General features: G+C 41.7%; 2 protein-coding genes across 2 annotated transcripts in view; one reads left to right on the top strand and one right to left on the bottom strand.

The window, feature by feature from the left end:
- LOC112563932 (integrin alpha-9-like) overlaps positions 1-10343 on the bottom strand; it is a 31474-nt gene extending 21131 nt beyond the window's left edge. Inside the window, 1 exon segment of the mRNA XM_025238406.1 lies at positions 9144-10343. Coding sequence (XP_025094191.1) covers positions 9144-9352 — 209 coding nt within the window. The 5' untranslated portion in view covers positions 9353-10343.
- LOC112563534 (mitochondrial GTPase 1-like) lies at positions 453-1756 on the top strand. The gene has a single exon (XM_025237559.1). It carries the CDS (start codon positions 504-506, stop codon positions 1467-1469), a length of 966 nt encoding a protein of 321 aa, XP_025093344.1. The 5' UTR covers positions 453-503; the 3' UTR covers positions 1470-1756.
- Positions 10344-15369: the final 5026 nt, after the last annotated feature.

The following is a 15369-nucleotide window of genomic DNA, read 5'->3' as shown; positions in this document are numbered from 1 at the left end:
GAGACCTTTAACTGTGTAACATTAACCATAAAATATCTATCATCGTCTTCAAACTGTACACCACACACACACCACACTGAGTCACAAACACACAAGATAAGAGTTAACTAGCAACAAGTCAGTCCATCACTCGGTGGACAGGAAAACACGAAACGCAAAAGCAGACGACAGGAGAGCGAAAGAGATATCTAGTCAACATTTACAGATCGACTTGTGTTTTGTATGAGAATCGTAGATTCTTTTTGAAATTTTAGAGTAAGTCTAAGTGACGATAAAATTTATATCTTACTATTTTTGTATATCAACAAAATTGCTTTGCACCCAGAAATAGTTTGTCATTCTAACACAGTAAAAGATCGTCATTTGCTCTCTAGATTTTGTTTCTCTCGGTGATTCCGTGTCCAAAACCTAGACCACTATTTTTCAAAAGTGCTCTCCCTTGCAGATGTGTATGAGAGTTGTCGGAATTAGCAGCACGCTTGTCTCCTTCGCCATTCTAAACCATGGCAAGTAGGCTGTCTGGTGCTTTCCGATCAAAGTTTGTGGTGCCTAATCTCGATATTTTGCGATGGTTTCCCGGACATATGCACAAAGGAATAGATCGAATGCAAGCAAGACTGAAGGACATTGATTGTATTATTGAGGTGCACGATGCTAGGATACCTTTCTCAGGTCGAGATTCCAAGTTCCGCTCATTTATGCAGCAACGTCCTCATATTTTGCTGCTGAACAAATGTGATCTTGTAGAAGAGAAAGACATTCGTGAGTTGCAGATTATAGAGAAACTGCAAAGGGAAGGTGTCCACGTCGTGTTTCTTACTGACTTGAGGCAATACGAAAAGTGTGACATTCTTCGAAATAAAATTTTGCCTGTGGTGAGAGAGCTGACTGATTCAAGACCCAGGTACAACAGAGAGGGTTTGAAAGAGTACAATATCATGGTGATTGGAGTCCCAAACGTTGGCAAATCTACTTTCATTAACACTGTCCGCTGGGCCAATGCTCCTAAAAAAGGGAGAGCGGTAAGTGTTGGAAACAAAGCTGGAGTAACTCGTAGTGTGTCTTCGAAGGTAAAGATAGAAAGCAACCCACCTATTTACATTGTGGATACCCCTGGTATTCTTACTCCTCATATTCCAAATATCGAAAACGGGATGCGATTAGCTCTGTGTTCTTGTTTGCCTGATCATTTAGTAGGCGAGGAAAACATAGTAGATTATCTTCTTTTCTGGATGAATAAAAGAGGCAAGTTTTCATATGTGGACTTCTTCTGTGTTGATGAGCCAATTGACAATGCTGTCATGTTTTTAGTCAAAGTTGCCACCAAGAAGAATTTATTGAAGCGAGTCCTGGATCTTGCAACACACCAGTATGTTATAAAACCTGACATTGTTCAAGCAGCAGTGCTAGTTTTGAAAGCTTTTAGAAGTGGACAGTTAGGAAAATTTGTTTTGGATGATAATGTATGACAAGTATGAAATATCTTTCACACGAGTGTTGACCAGCTGTGTGCTTTTTAATTATAAATATAAAATTATATTTTCAGAGTGAAAAGAGTTCATGATTGCATGGCTGGTTATTTGAAAGTGCTTGTTAAAATGAGCAGCATTGAACATGATCTATTCAGAGCAGCCACAGAACAGCCAGATGAAAATGATGTGTATTGATTTTTTTCTGACTTCCAAGATTTAAAACGACTGTGGAGATGCTTATTATCATTGTATGTTAAATAAAAATTGAATTTTTAATAAGACCAGAGGTTGGATTCAAATTTTTATTTAAATTAATTGCAGGAATGAAGTAAGATTAAAACCAGATGACAAGGTCTGTGAGGCTACAAGTTTCTGCAGTAAAATTTTGATTTTTAGAGATGACATGTCTATTTAATTGTTCATAATGTTCATTGATTTATGTTTCTAATAATGGGAAAGGTCTCATAGGTGTCTAAAGCATGACATGCTGGAGGGCAATCACTCTTTTGTGATCAACACATGTCCCATGTAAAGAAGCAAAGTGGAGGGTGAAATAAATAAAATTTACGTTGACAACATAAGTAAATAAACGCTGGTGCTCATCATGCCCTCTATGATGATAAATAAAACAACAGTCCTACGGTTACTGTTTAAAAAGCCAGAGAGTTGGGTGGTGTCCCATTTGTTACAGGTGTATTAATGGAGGCCCTGTGCTCAAGACTGGCTTGACACCTGCATGGATTCAGTACTGTAGCTGCAGCAAGGTAGAACTCTCCCATTGTTGTCCCCATACCAATAAGCTGTGCAGGACCATAACCGCTGAAAGAGCTAGGCATAGTGAAGGCGCACGCCAGAGGGCCATAGAGGATGACAATGCAACTAGCGAGGAAGAAAGGGTCTTCAAAGAAATGGTGACTATCCTTGAGAGGAGCCACCACCAGCTGGTGCAACTTACCTTGTAGAGGTGTGGTGGTTTGTGTGCCTTGTCAATCAGAGCTATGTCGGTGGGAGCCTTGTGCTCCTGGCAGGTCTAACCAAGCCGAACAGGTCTGTCAGGGGAGAGGCCAGACTAAAATGTTGCACCCTGGCCCTCTAGGTTGGGGGTTTTGTTTTGGGCTAACAACCCACTCATGTAAAAAATAAAAAAAAAAGCTGTTACAGAAACAAAGGAAGGAAAATCACCATCATCCAATGCTATGCACCAACAAATGCAGCAAAGGAAGAGGAAAAAGAAGACTTCCGCAGTTCCCTGCAGTCTCTGCTTGACCATACACCAAGAAGAGATCTGAAGATCATTATGGGAGACTTAAATGCCAAAGTGGGAGATGATAACACCAACAGGGAACTCATCATGGGAAGACATGGTGTCAGCACCTGCAACGAAAACGGGGAGCTCTTCACAGACTTCTGCGCTTTCAATGACCATGTCATAGGTGTCACTGTGTTCTCACACAAGAATATACATTAGACAACTTGGACTTCCCCTGATGGCCAGACAGAAAACCAGATTGACCTTATAATAGTTGCTTGAAAGTGGAGAAGGAGTCTTCAAGATGTCCGAGTGAGGAGAGGTGGAGATCTTGCTTCAGACCACCAGTGGCAGTCTTCAAGATTAAGCTGAAGTCCTTCATTGATCCAGCAGGCAGACCACACTACAAGTTCAATACTCCATACCTCAAGAACAAGGGAAATTTATAACTGTGAAGTCAAGAATAAATATGAGGGTCTTTTAAGACTGACAGAAGAATTAGTGAAGAACCCTGGTCAACAATCAAAAGCAGGCACTTGACTGGAATACTCAGGGGAAGAAGAGAGTTGGGAGACCAGAGCAGACTTGGAAAAGAACAGTAGAGAGAGAGAGGCAAAGGACGAAGGAACCACATGGGCCCAAGTGAAGGGGGCTGCCCTAAGCTGGGTCCGTTGGAGAGTGTTGTTGCGGCCCTCTGGTCCTCAAAGGAGCAACAAGGAATAAACTAAACGTGTGAGAGGAGAGATGGGTTGTGAAAATGAGCCAGTCGAAGTGCGGCCATCAGGGAAGAGGACCACTGCACTGTGAAGTGGACAAAAACGGATAACTTATCTTTAATGAACAAGTGCCGATCTACGATGAGTGCTATTACTCGTTTGAGAATTACTTTTGCTGAACATGTCAGTAATGGAGTATACTTTAGAATGACTTTTGTTCCGATCTTTCTCTCGACTTTTTTGCTCGTTCAGCTGCTCGCCCTTGTCAGTGACTCTAAACGGGAATATTCTGGTACCCTACATTTAATGCCTATTTACCTTAAGTTGCATGCTAATTACAGGAAACAGCACTAATTACGGGTGCACTACTGAACGAAGTTCACATGATGAAAGGTGGCGGACAGAGATTAAAATGACGATATCATGGCGCACAGTAGTCACAGTAATGTTTGTCTTTTGCCAGCAGCTGCTTTACATAATTCGTTTTGTGAGAACTATGAGTTCTATGATAGTTTGCAGGAAGTGAGAGGCCATTAGTCAATCACGGCCATGGGGCGCTCAGAAGATAACTCTCCCATGCAGGCCACAACTTGTGACAAGTGAAAATTTTCTGCGACTCATTAGACTATTCAAGTCTTCAAGATAACTTGGTGGTTGTTTATCAAACTGGAGTTGTAGACAGACATGGATTTTTGTTTTTCCATTTTCTTAGGCGTTTGAGTAGCTGGGAACATTGAAAACCTCTTACTTTCTTCCAAGTCTAGAAAAATGTTTATTCATAGCTTAAAGGGGGACATTTAAAACAAAAATTTCAAAACACACTACTAAAAAGAAAATAAAGATATGCATTGCTGCTGGGGATCCCTTTCCGTTATGTTGCACTCATTCAATCCCGACTTGCACTTTCTTTTACAAGGTTAATTATATGCTTTCTCCTGGCAGACTGACATTTTATTGCCAGACAAATTCACAAAAATCCACTTTAACAAACAGCTAAAACAGTAAATACATTTTATTCGTTTTATTACCAGACCACTTTCCTATAAACAGGGAAAAAAGAACCGCTCTCCGAATGAACTTTAATGACTTCTTTGGACCATGGAAATTTTTCTAAGGTTCGTCGACACAAAGTCGAAACACTCAGGTTGCATCTGTGTGTGTGTGTGTGAAAGGGTGGGTGTGGAGAAAAGAGAGAGAGAAACCAGAATTCCTCGGTATGACGCAAATAGCTGTTTACTCAGATTTTCTTGAAACTAATTTGTTGAGACATGCACCCTGTGTTCTTCTTAATGTTTGCCTGGTCTAGTTTGCCCACAGAGGCGCAGGTCTCCTTTTTTTTTTCATTTCGTCGAAAATGCGAATGGAGACCACTTGTCAGATTCTCATCACAGGTTAAAGAGGGAAATTTGAGTTCACCCATGCACTTATTGCCAACATCTGACGATATTCATTATTACTAATGAGATCGAGATTCAGTCGTTAGCGATTCTTGTTAACTATTACTTGTGAGGCATCTCATGTTTTGTTTGTTAGTTTTGACACACAGAAAGGCGTGGTTCGCAAAACTGGACAGAGGAGAAACCTATCATGTAGTTCATAATTTTGTGAGCAGAATTTTACAGAAGGAGGAAGGGATGTCTAATCTTATTAAAGCTACACAAACAGCGGATGCTGACAATTTGTAACATCGTTCTTCCCATTAGCTGAAAATGTGAACAAATATACAAGAAACTTTTTTCTTATTCATTCCATGCCTTAATGTCATCGCTCTCTTCCCCACCAATCTAGATCTTAACGAACCATTGATATTAACTTGCGGTTGTTAACCTTTTTTTTTTAGTACAGCATCACCAGATGAAGTCAACCTGAAACATACTTAAAGGCTGACTTCCTGAATGTTTCTTTAAAAATTGGAACCTTGATCTATGAAATGTTTGCCGATGAAATTTGTGAACCCTTTACCTACTTCCAGATAAGAAACTGACCATGTATAAATTACAAAAAAAAAACAAACAACTTATTATTAAAAAGAAGCCGCTACCAAAATGGCGTCGTCATGTAGACAAAATTAATTCACTACACTGCATTTTTCATAATGAAAACTTCATTAGCTGGACAGATATTCCCTAATTTTTTAATTTCTACCTCCCGAGCAAACTATATTTTATCAGAAACACTTTAAACTAGTTTCTGAGAGCACAGTACAACTCGACTCTCCCGTTCTTGAAACATTACCTTGAAACAATGAGTTTAACCAACAAAAATCGGTTTCAAACCCACAGCCAATTAAGTTCGGACAATATGCTAGTTTAACAATCACATTGACGTTTTCCGAGGGTTCATGTACTTACTGACAACATTTGTTCAACCGAATGTTGGCACAGCTTGCTAGTCATGCTATAATCTTCACAGAAGAGAGAGAAAAGAACGAGGGGAGTGATACAGAAAAGAAAAAGGATGGGATGGGAGTAGAAGAGAATAAAAAGTCAGGAAGACTAACATTTTACCTCCGTGCTTTAATTAAGCATAACGGCTTCGACCTTCCCAACAAAACCATGCGAGGGTTTGCTCACTAAGCTAAAGCAATTACCCAGTCAGCTGCTGGCAATTGAGAGAAACGGAGGATGGAGAGTATTGTCTGATTGCAGGCTCCACACCATCGTGATATTTCCAGTCCCAAGAGCTCGACGTGCGCGTGCTGTTGTGTGTTTGTGGAAATGTAAAGGGTTAAGGCCGTGTAGAGGAGCACAGGGACAGTTCACAGCGACGACGAGTGAGTCATCGTCACAATCATGGACGAAAGTTGACACGGGGCAGGTCATATATCAAGCTTGGGGCGATTCAAGCAAATTCATAAACATATATGATTAAAGGGTCACTTTAATTCAATTAGAGCGAAACTTTTAGAGACAATGTGACGATTAGTACGAAGCCAGTAAATAAAACGTTTGGACAAATTCTTCAGAAATACTGAACACAGTTCACACGAAAATGGCGTGTGTGTGAAAAAGGAAGAGGGGAATGGAGGGAGAACAAGTGAGCAGAGAGACAAATTCTAACAATTACCATGAAGAACTGAAATTAGAACTTGGCGAGAGTCCAGTAAGAGAATGATCCAGACAGCTTTTATAGAGATGAAAATAAGTACAAAAAGAAGGAAAGGAAAGAAAGAGAAAAATGATATGAAAAATCTCTCAAAACTTTGACTAGCTGACTTATGGAAAGGAAGGCACTTCCTTTGGAAGCATTTTTTCCCAAATTGTCTGCAACATTATTTATACTCAAAGCAGCAAGAACCATGTTTTGCTGAAGGGAAATGCACTGTAAGTCCCCATGACCTTTTCACAGTTGATTCTAAGTGATCCGCCATCCTGGTGTTAAATCTTTCTCCTTGTTAGAGTGACAGAAGGCTCTGCTATGAAACAGAAGGTCGCTGATTCTAAACTTGCTCGATCCTGTGAACACCCACCACGTTCAACGACTTCCATGTTCACTCAGCAACTAGTGAGCAGAAAAAGGTATTGACTGTATCAGGGAAGATAAAAGCAGAAGGAGAGGCAAGGCTCCGTCTTCCTCCGACATCCACATGCCGTGCACTGGACAGGATGAACCACTTACTTTCATGCCCCTATGGTGACTAGACTACGGGGATCTTTGCCTTTCTCTTAAGAATGATTTTTAAGCTTCATAATATTAAAAAATATTTAAATTGATTCTTGACAAAATGTCCGAATAAAAGCCAGAGTGCTGGAGGGAAAGCCTGTCATCGAGACCTTGTCGAGACCACACCGACAACTGTAGGCCGTTGACTACAAACACTGTGAAGAATGTCCGAAACCCCGTTATTCAGGTGCTATCAAAAGTACTGTAGGCTCACCTGGTCAACAACGCATGTCATTGCCGACAAAGTCCTTGTACCGACAAAGTGGTGATGCTAATCTTCACACCTAAAACGCCACCCAAGAAAAATTTACTCAGTTTGAGAGAACTAAATATTCCTCCCACCTCTCTTCCTCCCACGCAAAACAACAACAAAAACAAAAAAACAACAACAAAAAAACAAACAAACAAAAAACAAACTAACAAAACAAAAAGTGCGCATGTTCAGGTGCCTCCCAGACATTCATGTTTTCATTATCATTAATACACAAAAATCATGTTTTTCTTGGACATGTCGGTCGTCAAATTTATGTGCGGATACATGTAGGTAAGTTGTAATAAATTAATAGTACAAAAATTGCAGTCTTCCGGCTGGCTTAGTTCCTAACTGACACAGAGCTATATATTATCTATGCTGTTTAATATTTTTTGTTATAAATATTGTCTGTGTTACACATTATCTGTGTTTGTAACGGCCTCACGACCAAGGGAGGGTGGAGACTGTCGGCGGAGTGGTTTCCTCTGACCTAAACTGACAAATCGTTGATGTACTGCCTCAGGCCACGGAACTCCTAGCCTGGAAGTGAAATATTGTGGTTCTGCCAGAAGCCGAAGAAAAGTGTAGCCCACTGTAGTTGATTATGCACGTTGCCTTAACACACTGACTACAAAGATAAAGAGCTTTCCTTCCTGTTCCCACCCTTACCCCGAGGATAGGGAAAGGGAGTGCTCCGTCATTGCGGTTAATCATGATACTAACCAAAGGACAGCATGTCATCTAACATCGAGATGAAGTTTCGTTTTCTCTTGTAATTGTCCTTAAATCACCAGGGTTTGATACACCACAGTGTTTTATTGTAATTTGTTATGATTATGATCCAAAGACATGACATGTGACATGATGGGTCGTAGCAATGGGGAAATGGCACTAGTGACTAGTCAGACCTATTCCGTGCCCTGTTCACTGGGTCTTCCAATTGTGGCTTGTCCGCTCCTTGATGTTACCCACAACCACCAATTTTTTTGTTTTGTTTTACCCGTCAACATCCTCCCTCCACAAATCCCCGGACGACTGTCTTGGGTAGTGTGACATGCCCAAGCTAAACCAGGTTTATTGCCTCTCGACAGGGCCGAGCAGAATTTCCTGAGAACTGATCAGGGCGGTGATTACGAATAAATTCGTTGGTCGTCAGTTCTCTGTAGAAATTTTGGAGCAGTCTCCAATAGCATGTTATCTTGAATGCCTGAATCTTCCTCTCAGTATCAGAGTCCACGTCCTTCGTGCACTCCTTCTGTCGAAGGAAAGCGCTCTCCCACTTCTCCATCGAGCAGAACAGAGCTCCCAGGACTGGCATACAACGACTGAATGGTTCGAACTATGCCCTCTTCAATGTTAAATATACGCATCATCTGCCTAAACCCTTCATGTCAAAAGCCATCTTGAAGCCAATAAAATTATTGTGCAAATCTTTACCGTGCTGAAAGTGTTTTTCTATCAGAATGCGGCTGTTGAGATTTGTTTATCAGTGCTTCTGCCGGCGCCGAAACCGAGCTGCTCCTCCTCGAGCAGTTCCTCAACCATCCGTTGTAAGACGATTCTGTATCACCTTCAGTATAACTTTACTTGGGTGACTGATCAGGCTTATCGTATGGTAGTTGTAGTATTGCCTTTGGTTCCCCTTGTTCGGCAGGTGTATGACCAGTGATTGCATCCATTTTTATGGCCATCGTTATCTGACTTTCACACACACACACACGTATGGGAGGATGAGAGAGAACAGATCATAATTCAGTTTAAAAAAAAAAGAAGAAATCGAATGGACTTACCATGTACCGTTATTGTTTTCCACTATAGCCACAGAATAGCCGAAATAGCTGCCACTGGATGGTCCCTTATAAACAATTGGCTTGGTTGTATCTACACTGAATGTTTCTACTTGTGACGATAAAAATAGAAACTGAAGGAATAACATTCTCATCAACGTTGACTTGTTTCTTTCTGAGCACAATAAACCACTCCCAACCACTAAATACATGATGTCGTCTCCAACATGCACAGTTTCTCAAGTCTAGAATCTTTGGGAAAACAAACGGAGTGTCCAATGTAAGTATTCACGTGGACAAAACGAATTTTCAAAGATACCCCGTCAAGTATCTACAGGTTTGGGCAACCTGACATCTTACTACCACCACATGTCATCAATCGTGGGCTCTAGGAAATTTTCGTTGTTGATATATTGGGTGGTCGCGTTGAAAGAAGGTTGGGGCTGTTTTTCTTGGGGGCCGGAACTCAAAGGACAGAGGTCACGTGGTGTAAATATGACGTCGTTGACGTAAAGCGCGACGTAGAGCAAATCCCAGCAGTCCTTGCGGCTGGCATGAGCGATGGCACCAACCCTGAGAGACACCATGGGTCCATCAACCAAAAGTAGGCGGGGGAAACCACTCTTGAGGTCTCAGAGCATAACTATCACTCCTTCGTTGTAAGAAGAGTTCCTCGTGAACTCAAGCCTATATATCCGTTCGGATTTTCGAGGAACCACCTGAACAAAACCCGCACCGGAAGGAAAATGACGAAAGTCTCCCCCTACCCTCTTTTTTTTGGGGAGGGAAGTCACAGCCTACGAAATTGACGATGTGTAAACAAACAGTTCCGGAGAATGCTCCCCAGCCCTTTTATACAGCCTCACTTGTGTCCCCCAACGTTACGGGGAACACGTGGGTAAAGCCACCTCCTGAAGCCACCTTGCACGCGCGTGTGCGCCCGCTCGTGCGTTTGTGCGTGTGTCAGCGCGCCGGTGTGGGCTGTGATAAAAGGCCTGTAGCTGCAGGGAAGGCGTGGCCAGGACTGGGTGGTGGATCATTGCCAGACTGGTGCTGTGTGTTTTCGTCGTCAACCCTGCAAACGGGGCTTCACCGACTCTCCCAGTCCGGACGGAAAGTTCGACCCACCTCATGTCCTCCAGCCATCTATTAAGCCTTCCGCCTGCATCTCACCCCATTGCCTACCCACCCCCAACCACCATTTATTTTTTCCGTTGCTGCTCTGTGGACATTTTGGGAAGCAGAACATAATTTGAACGTGCTGCTTCTATACAGTTATAATGGCACACAACGAGTGTGACGGTTGGCGGCTAGAGAACGTTTCCTGCTTGTTATTAGGTCGTCAGTTGAATGAGCCAGTCCTCTGACACCCTGGTAGCCACATGTAAGTCAGTCGTCAAGAAGATGAAAAGACTTAAAAACTGAGAGCTTATTTTTGTTAGTTTAGTACAAATACATACAGCATCTTCCATAATGTCAAACAACCATCTCCCAAAAAATGAAATAAAAATAAGCGCCAATTGGGATTTGGGGGAAGACGCTTCTATTTTCTTCTGTCTTCCCCCCTTTTTAAATCTAATGCTGCCAGAAATTTAACTCGGAGGAGAAAATATTCCTTCAATTTAATAGAACTCAAGCCCAGATAGTTAAGTTCTAAATTTGGCACTAATTTAGTTCCACTCCAGCGAATCTCACGAAGTATGCCAACAAAAAAGCTGCTGAAAATGGCCTCGCACTGTCTCAATTCGTTGGCTGTTACATTGGTTACAATGGTATTTGTCATCACATCATTTGTTATCGGTTCTTGGACAGGTTGGGCGGTGAGAGACTTGTAGGAAGTGTTACAGAGGACAGAAAGAAAGCAAAAGTGCAACGATTGTCTGATTTTTCTTTACTGTGCAAAGCAGCAGCGCCCTGACACATCCATGGCATCACAGACATCACTTGTAGTTCACACCACGTGGCTGTAAGAGTGGAGTGGGTGGGGGGTGGGGGTAAGCAGGAAACGAAATTGGAATTCCTGTAGATGAAAGGGGGAAGGGGGTCTCAGCGCCGATCTGGCGACCAAACGAAACAGCACATGGGGGCTAGAAGATTACAGGAGGATAATTTGTCCAACCTGTTTCCGTCCACTTAAAGGCACAGCATGCAGTTAGTCATCACCTGCCACCCCGCATCCCCCACCTTCGCCCCATCCACGGGTGCCGGGGTCTCACACGAAACAAAACTGAACTAAAGCTAAGAAACAACTGCGAACCTGAGGACTGACCTAAGGACTAATCGGGTGGAACCTTGGCAATACCTATCGAACTGTAACGTTACACCCAAACATTTGAAGTCCTCGGGGTGCAGTTTCAACAACAGCGGCTCTGCAGGCGCCAGCTAACTTCAGCGCAACGACTGCATATCCTGCTGATGTCACAGCAGTGACGCAGAAATAATCAACCGCTTCCTCCAAAATGCAACCGCCGGTACGCATGCCCAGACTGGTGCTTTCAAAATGTCGCCTCATCAAGTGGAAATATATTTAATGTCTCTTCTTTGAAGATGGCCTGTTTCACCGAACAGGAAACTGATAGAGTAATAACGTCAGCAGATGAAAACTGATGAAATTACGATTTTGATTTTTCCATAATATTTTCTGAAAGCTCACGTAGATTGCTCAGGTGGAATTGAACATATATAAAATGTAATACCAATGACGTAGTCCGCAAAGGTGAAAGCCAGAACGATCTTTGCAGAATATGTAAAGGAAGCGTTTCCTACATTATGGTGACGTCACGGGCAGGATAACGTATATTTTTCAAAACAAACAGAAACACGTATCCAGTAGCACATGCACGCATTCAAACCGTGGAGCTTGCGGTCACATGACAGTGACGTCATAGCTTGGTTCTTTGCATGTTTCCCTGCTGTGACTGTGGCCACCAGCGACACCACGAACATTACCATAACATAGTATAGTGTAGTCTTAATTTTTATAATTAATAATATTCAAATTGGTGTAACGCCTATGGCTTTTTGCTGAGTCTTGATATACTACATTTATTACTATTATTATTTCTTCTTCATCATCATCATCATCATCGGACAATGTAGCAGAGAGTTTCTGCATGACACATTGCACACACGTTCCACAAGTCTGTTGCATATGACTGGCGGTTATTTGCCGATGGTGATTGATTCCCCACCAATTTTAAGTCTGGATATAATTTTTAACACCTCTATAATCTGGATCACGCATTTCACACCCGATTTTATGAAATCACACAGCAAATCCTTAAACTTGTTTTAATTGTTTTTCTTGTCGCCTTTTTCATGGGGAGTGTTCAGCAAGGAACGGTATAGCTGAATGAGATCAGCTGGGAGAGAACAACACACAGCAAGATCGAGACAAATTACATTTGTTTGGCGGTCAGTGGTCGTGTTCATGGGATGGGGGGATAGGTCATGGGGGCAGCGATGATGATAAGCTGGTGATGACGTAAAGCAAGGTCTCATTGTAATGGACATTCGTCTGTCAGAGAATACTGTTTGGCTTGCACGGTCATCAACAGGCGCAGGACGCGTGCCCAACGGAAGTGATGGCGTGCGCCCCCTTCATTGCAAGCCGAGCGAGACAAAGAAGTCAAAGACGACACACGTTCAGGAATGGAGAAAGGGTGATGAGTTCAAGAACAGTGACGACGACACCGGAATCGTCAGTAGACAGAAAGATTAGACCGGATATAATGAGAGGAAATCCAGCAGTCAAAAGCCCACTAGGCTTGGTCATTTGATCAAACAACAAAGCAGCCTTTCTTAGCTTCTTCTTCTGCTTCTCTCTCTCTCTCTCTCATGAGATGAAATCAGATGGCCTGTTGATGTTCACTTCTAGACAATAAATACAAATATTGTGTAATATGAAGGCTGCATTTTCTGCCCATGACCAACCTGCTGAAAGCTCTACAAATCACTACTTTTAAATGTGATTTTTATTCAATAAATTCAATTGTTAGATGGGAGAGGAAAAAAAAACATAGGATGCATTCAATATTGGATGAAGCTGTATGTGCAGGTTCGGCTCGGGATGCACTTGCCGTTTTTCTTGCGGTTCTCATTTCCGAATTGACAAATATATCGGATGGGAACAGTACTGAAAGGGGGAACAACACTTGTGCTCTGTTTGTAGCGAGATAAACACAAGTGTCAAACGGTCCCTTACATAATTACTTTCTTTCAGGTGGCTTTGAAAACATACACCTTTTTGTAACCCGGAGTATACGTTAAGTTTAATTAAAAAAGTGTACTGCACTACATGGACGGTTTGTCTTCAAAGATCGACATGGACAACTGTGAATTTCCTTCGGCAGCAGTCTCCATCATCCAAGCTCACGATTTTTGATAATCAATATTTTATAGAGAAAATGGTGGGCGAGGAATGTCGGGTGGAATAAGATTCTGGATTAGACAAGAGGAAACAACAGGACTGTGCTCTTGCTTCCTGGCATTCTCTGGCCGCTAATAAACGTCTGGATACCGGCATCGTGTAGACAGGTCTCCCCCAGCAGCTACAGGAATGTCATTTTTCTTAACCTGACACGAGATAAACAAAGGTTTGCGTTTAAAACAAGATACAGTAAATAATTCTGGCACCGGCGTCAACACCTACAGCTGCCTTTTTCACGCGGTCTTAGAGGTCTAGAGGAGTGCAAACAACTTTTTTTTCCAAACGACTGGGCTGAGGCTCAGTTAGTGTATTATGTCACAAAGTTCAGAGAGAATATCAACCCTCTCACTATCCCATTTCATTCTTCATCCTTCAAACAACAGTGTGAGAAAAGCCAACAACAACAATGACCAGGAATGGATATGTCGTCAAGACTAAAGCCAACTGGAGAACTGGGATCATGCGTGAATATGGAAAACGTACCTGTGGACATTGGTGACATCATGGCTTAGCTCAAATCAGTTATCAGAGAGACAATTACACTATAATTGACATTTAATCACCAAGCAGAAGGGAATGGAACTCTGCTCTGATGGTCTTGGAGTGGCAAAGTTTGAGATGAAGGATGTCAACGATGTAATGTCACTTGTTCGCGTGACACGACAAACAATTAACAGCGTTAATTACTGTGAGGCACATTTGTAAGTATATCAACTGCATCGCTGTTCGAAACTAGCTGTTAGCTTATGTGATATATATATATATTAGGTGAAGAAGGTGGCATCACAATCTCAGGGGTCGGGTTGCAGTATGCAACACTTTTTTTTTTCTTGTACCGACTTCTGCAACACATGGGCACCGTCTTTTAATTTGTCTTTTAGTTGTGTTCAATATTATTATTAAGCAATTAATAAGGTTCCCAGTTTGGTTAAGTTTCTGCATGCGCATGACAAACACAAGCCCGACGCTGGGGTTTGTGACTGAATGAAATAGAAAAAAAAGCATTTTTAATGTGAGTAATTACGATAAAAATCACATTCTGTAATAAACTACTACTATCACTACTACTACTATCATCATCAATTATAAGTATCATTCTGTATAAGTATTATCAACTTATATATATATTAGTATCGTTACAACCATTCATAAAAACTCATTATATTTCAAAATAACTAAAGATTTAATAGAATTTCATAGCAGTCCGTTAATTCTTTCCTCTTGTCAGCCTCCGAGTTTATGCTCTACAGCGCTGCTTCTGGCACAACTCTGTTTCGCGGTTATTAATATACATATACAATGTATACTTTTTCGATCGTATCTCGGCCTGGTGCTAAATCCTTTTCTAAGAGGAGTGGGCTGGAACTGTATGGGGGACCGAGATAATGAGCTTTTCGGGAATAATTACTACTGTATTTAATTGCTATTATACGTGATTAGCAAGTAAATTATAACCAATTCGTCTTATTAACAGAAATATCAACTCAATTAAGCATGAGTTAATTTCCGAAATCGGGGGAAAATTTATGGTAATGATTCATCTCCCATGTTTGGTTCTCTGCTCCCTTAAAAGCCCTCTTTTACTGAAGCACTGGGCCGCGGATTGTTTTTAAAGATTATTTTTTACAATTAAAATGTCCATAATTTGAGAGTCATGCTCTCTGAGCTATAACGAAAACTACAAACAAGTAAACTGCCTATACATTAGGAGTTTAATCGTTCTTTCCTGGTGCAGTCCAGAAGAAAAATAAATATGCCACTCTGTGGTTTGTCTATACGTTTCCTCTTACATAGAATTCT

Source organism: Pomacea canaliculata, linkage group LG5 (assembly GCF_003073045.1).
Source record: "Pomacea canaliculata isolate SZHN2017 linkage group LG5, ASM307304v1, whole genome shotgun sequence".
Taxonomy (NCBI): domain Eukaryota; kingdom Metazoa; phylum Mollusca; class Gastropoda; order Architaenioglossa; family Ampullariidae; genus Pomacea; species Pomacea canaliculata.
Note: the sequence above shows the minus strand (reverse complement) of the source record. Positions and strands in the feature narration are given on the sequence as shown.

Coding starts and splice junctions, on each gene's coding strand:
- LOC112563534 (XM_025237559.1), top strand. CDS start 504: ATGGCAAGTAGGCTGTCTGGTGCTTTCCGATCAAAGTTTGTGGTGCCT.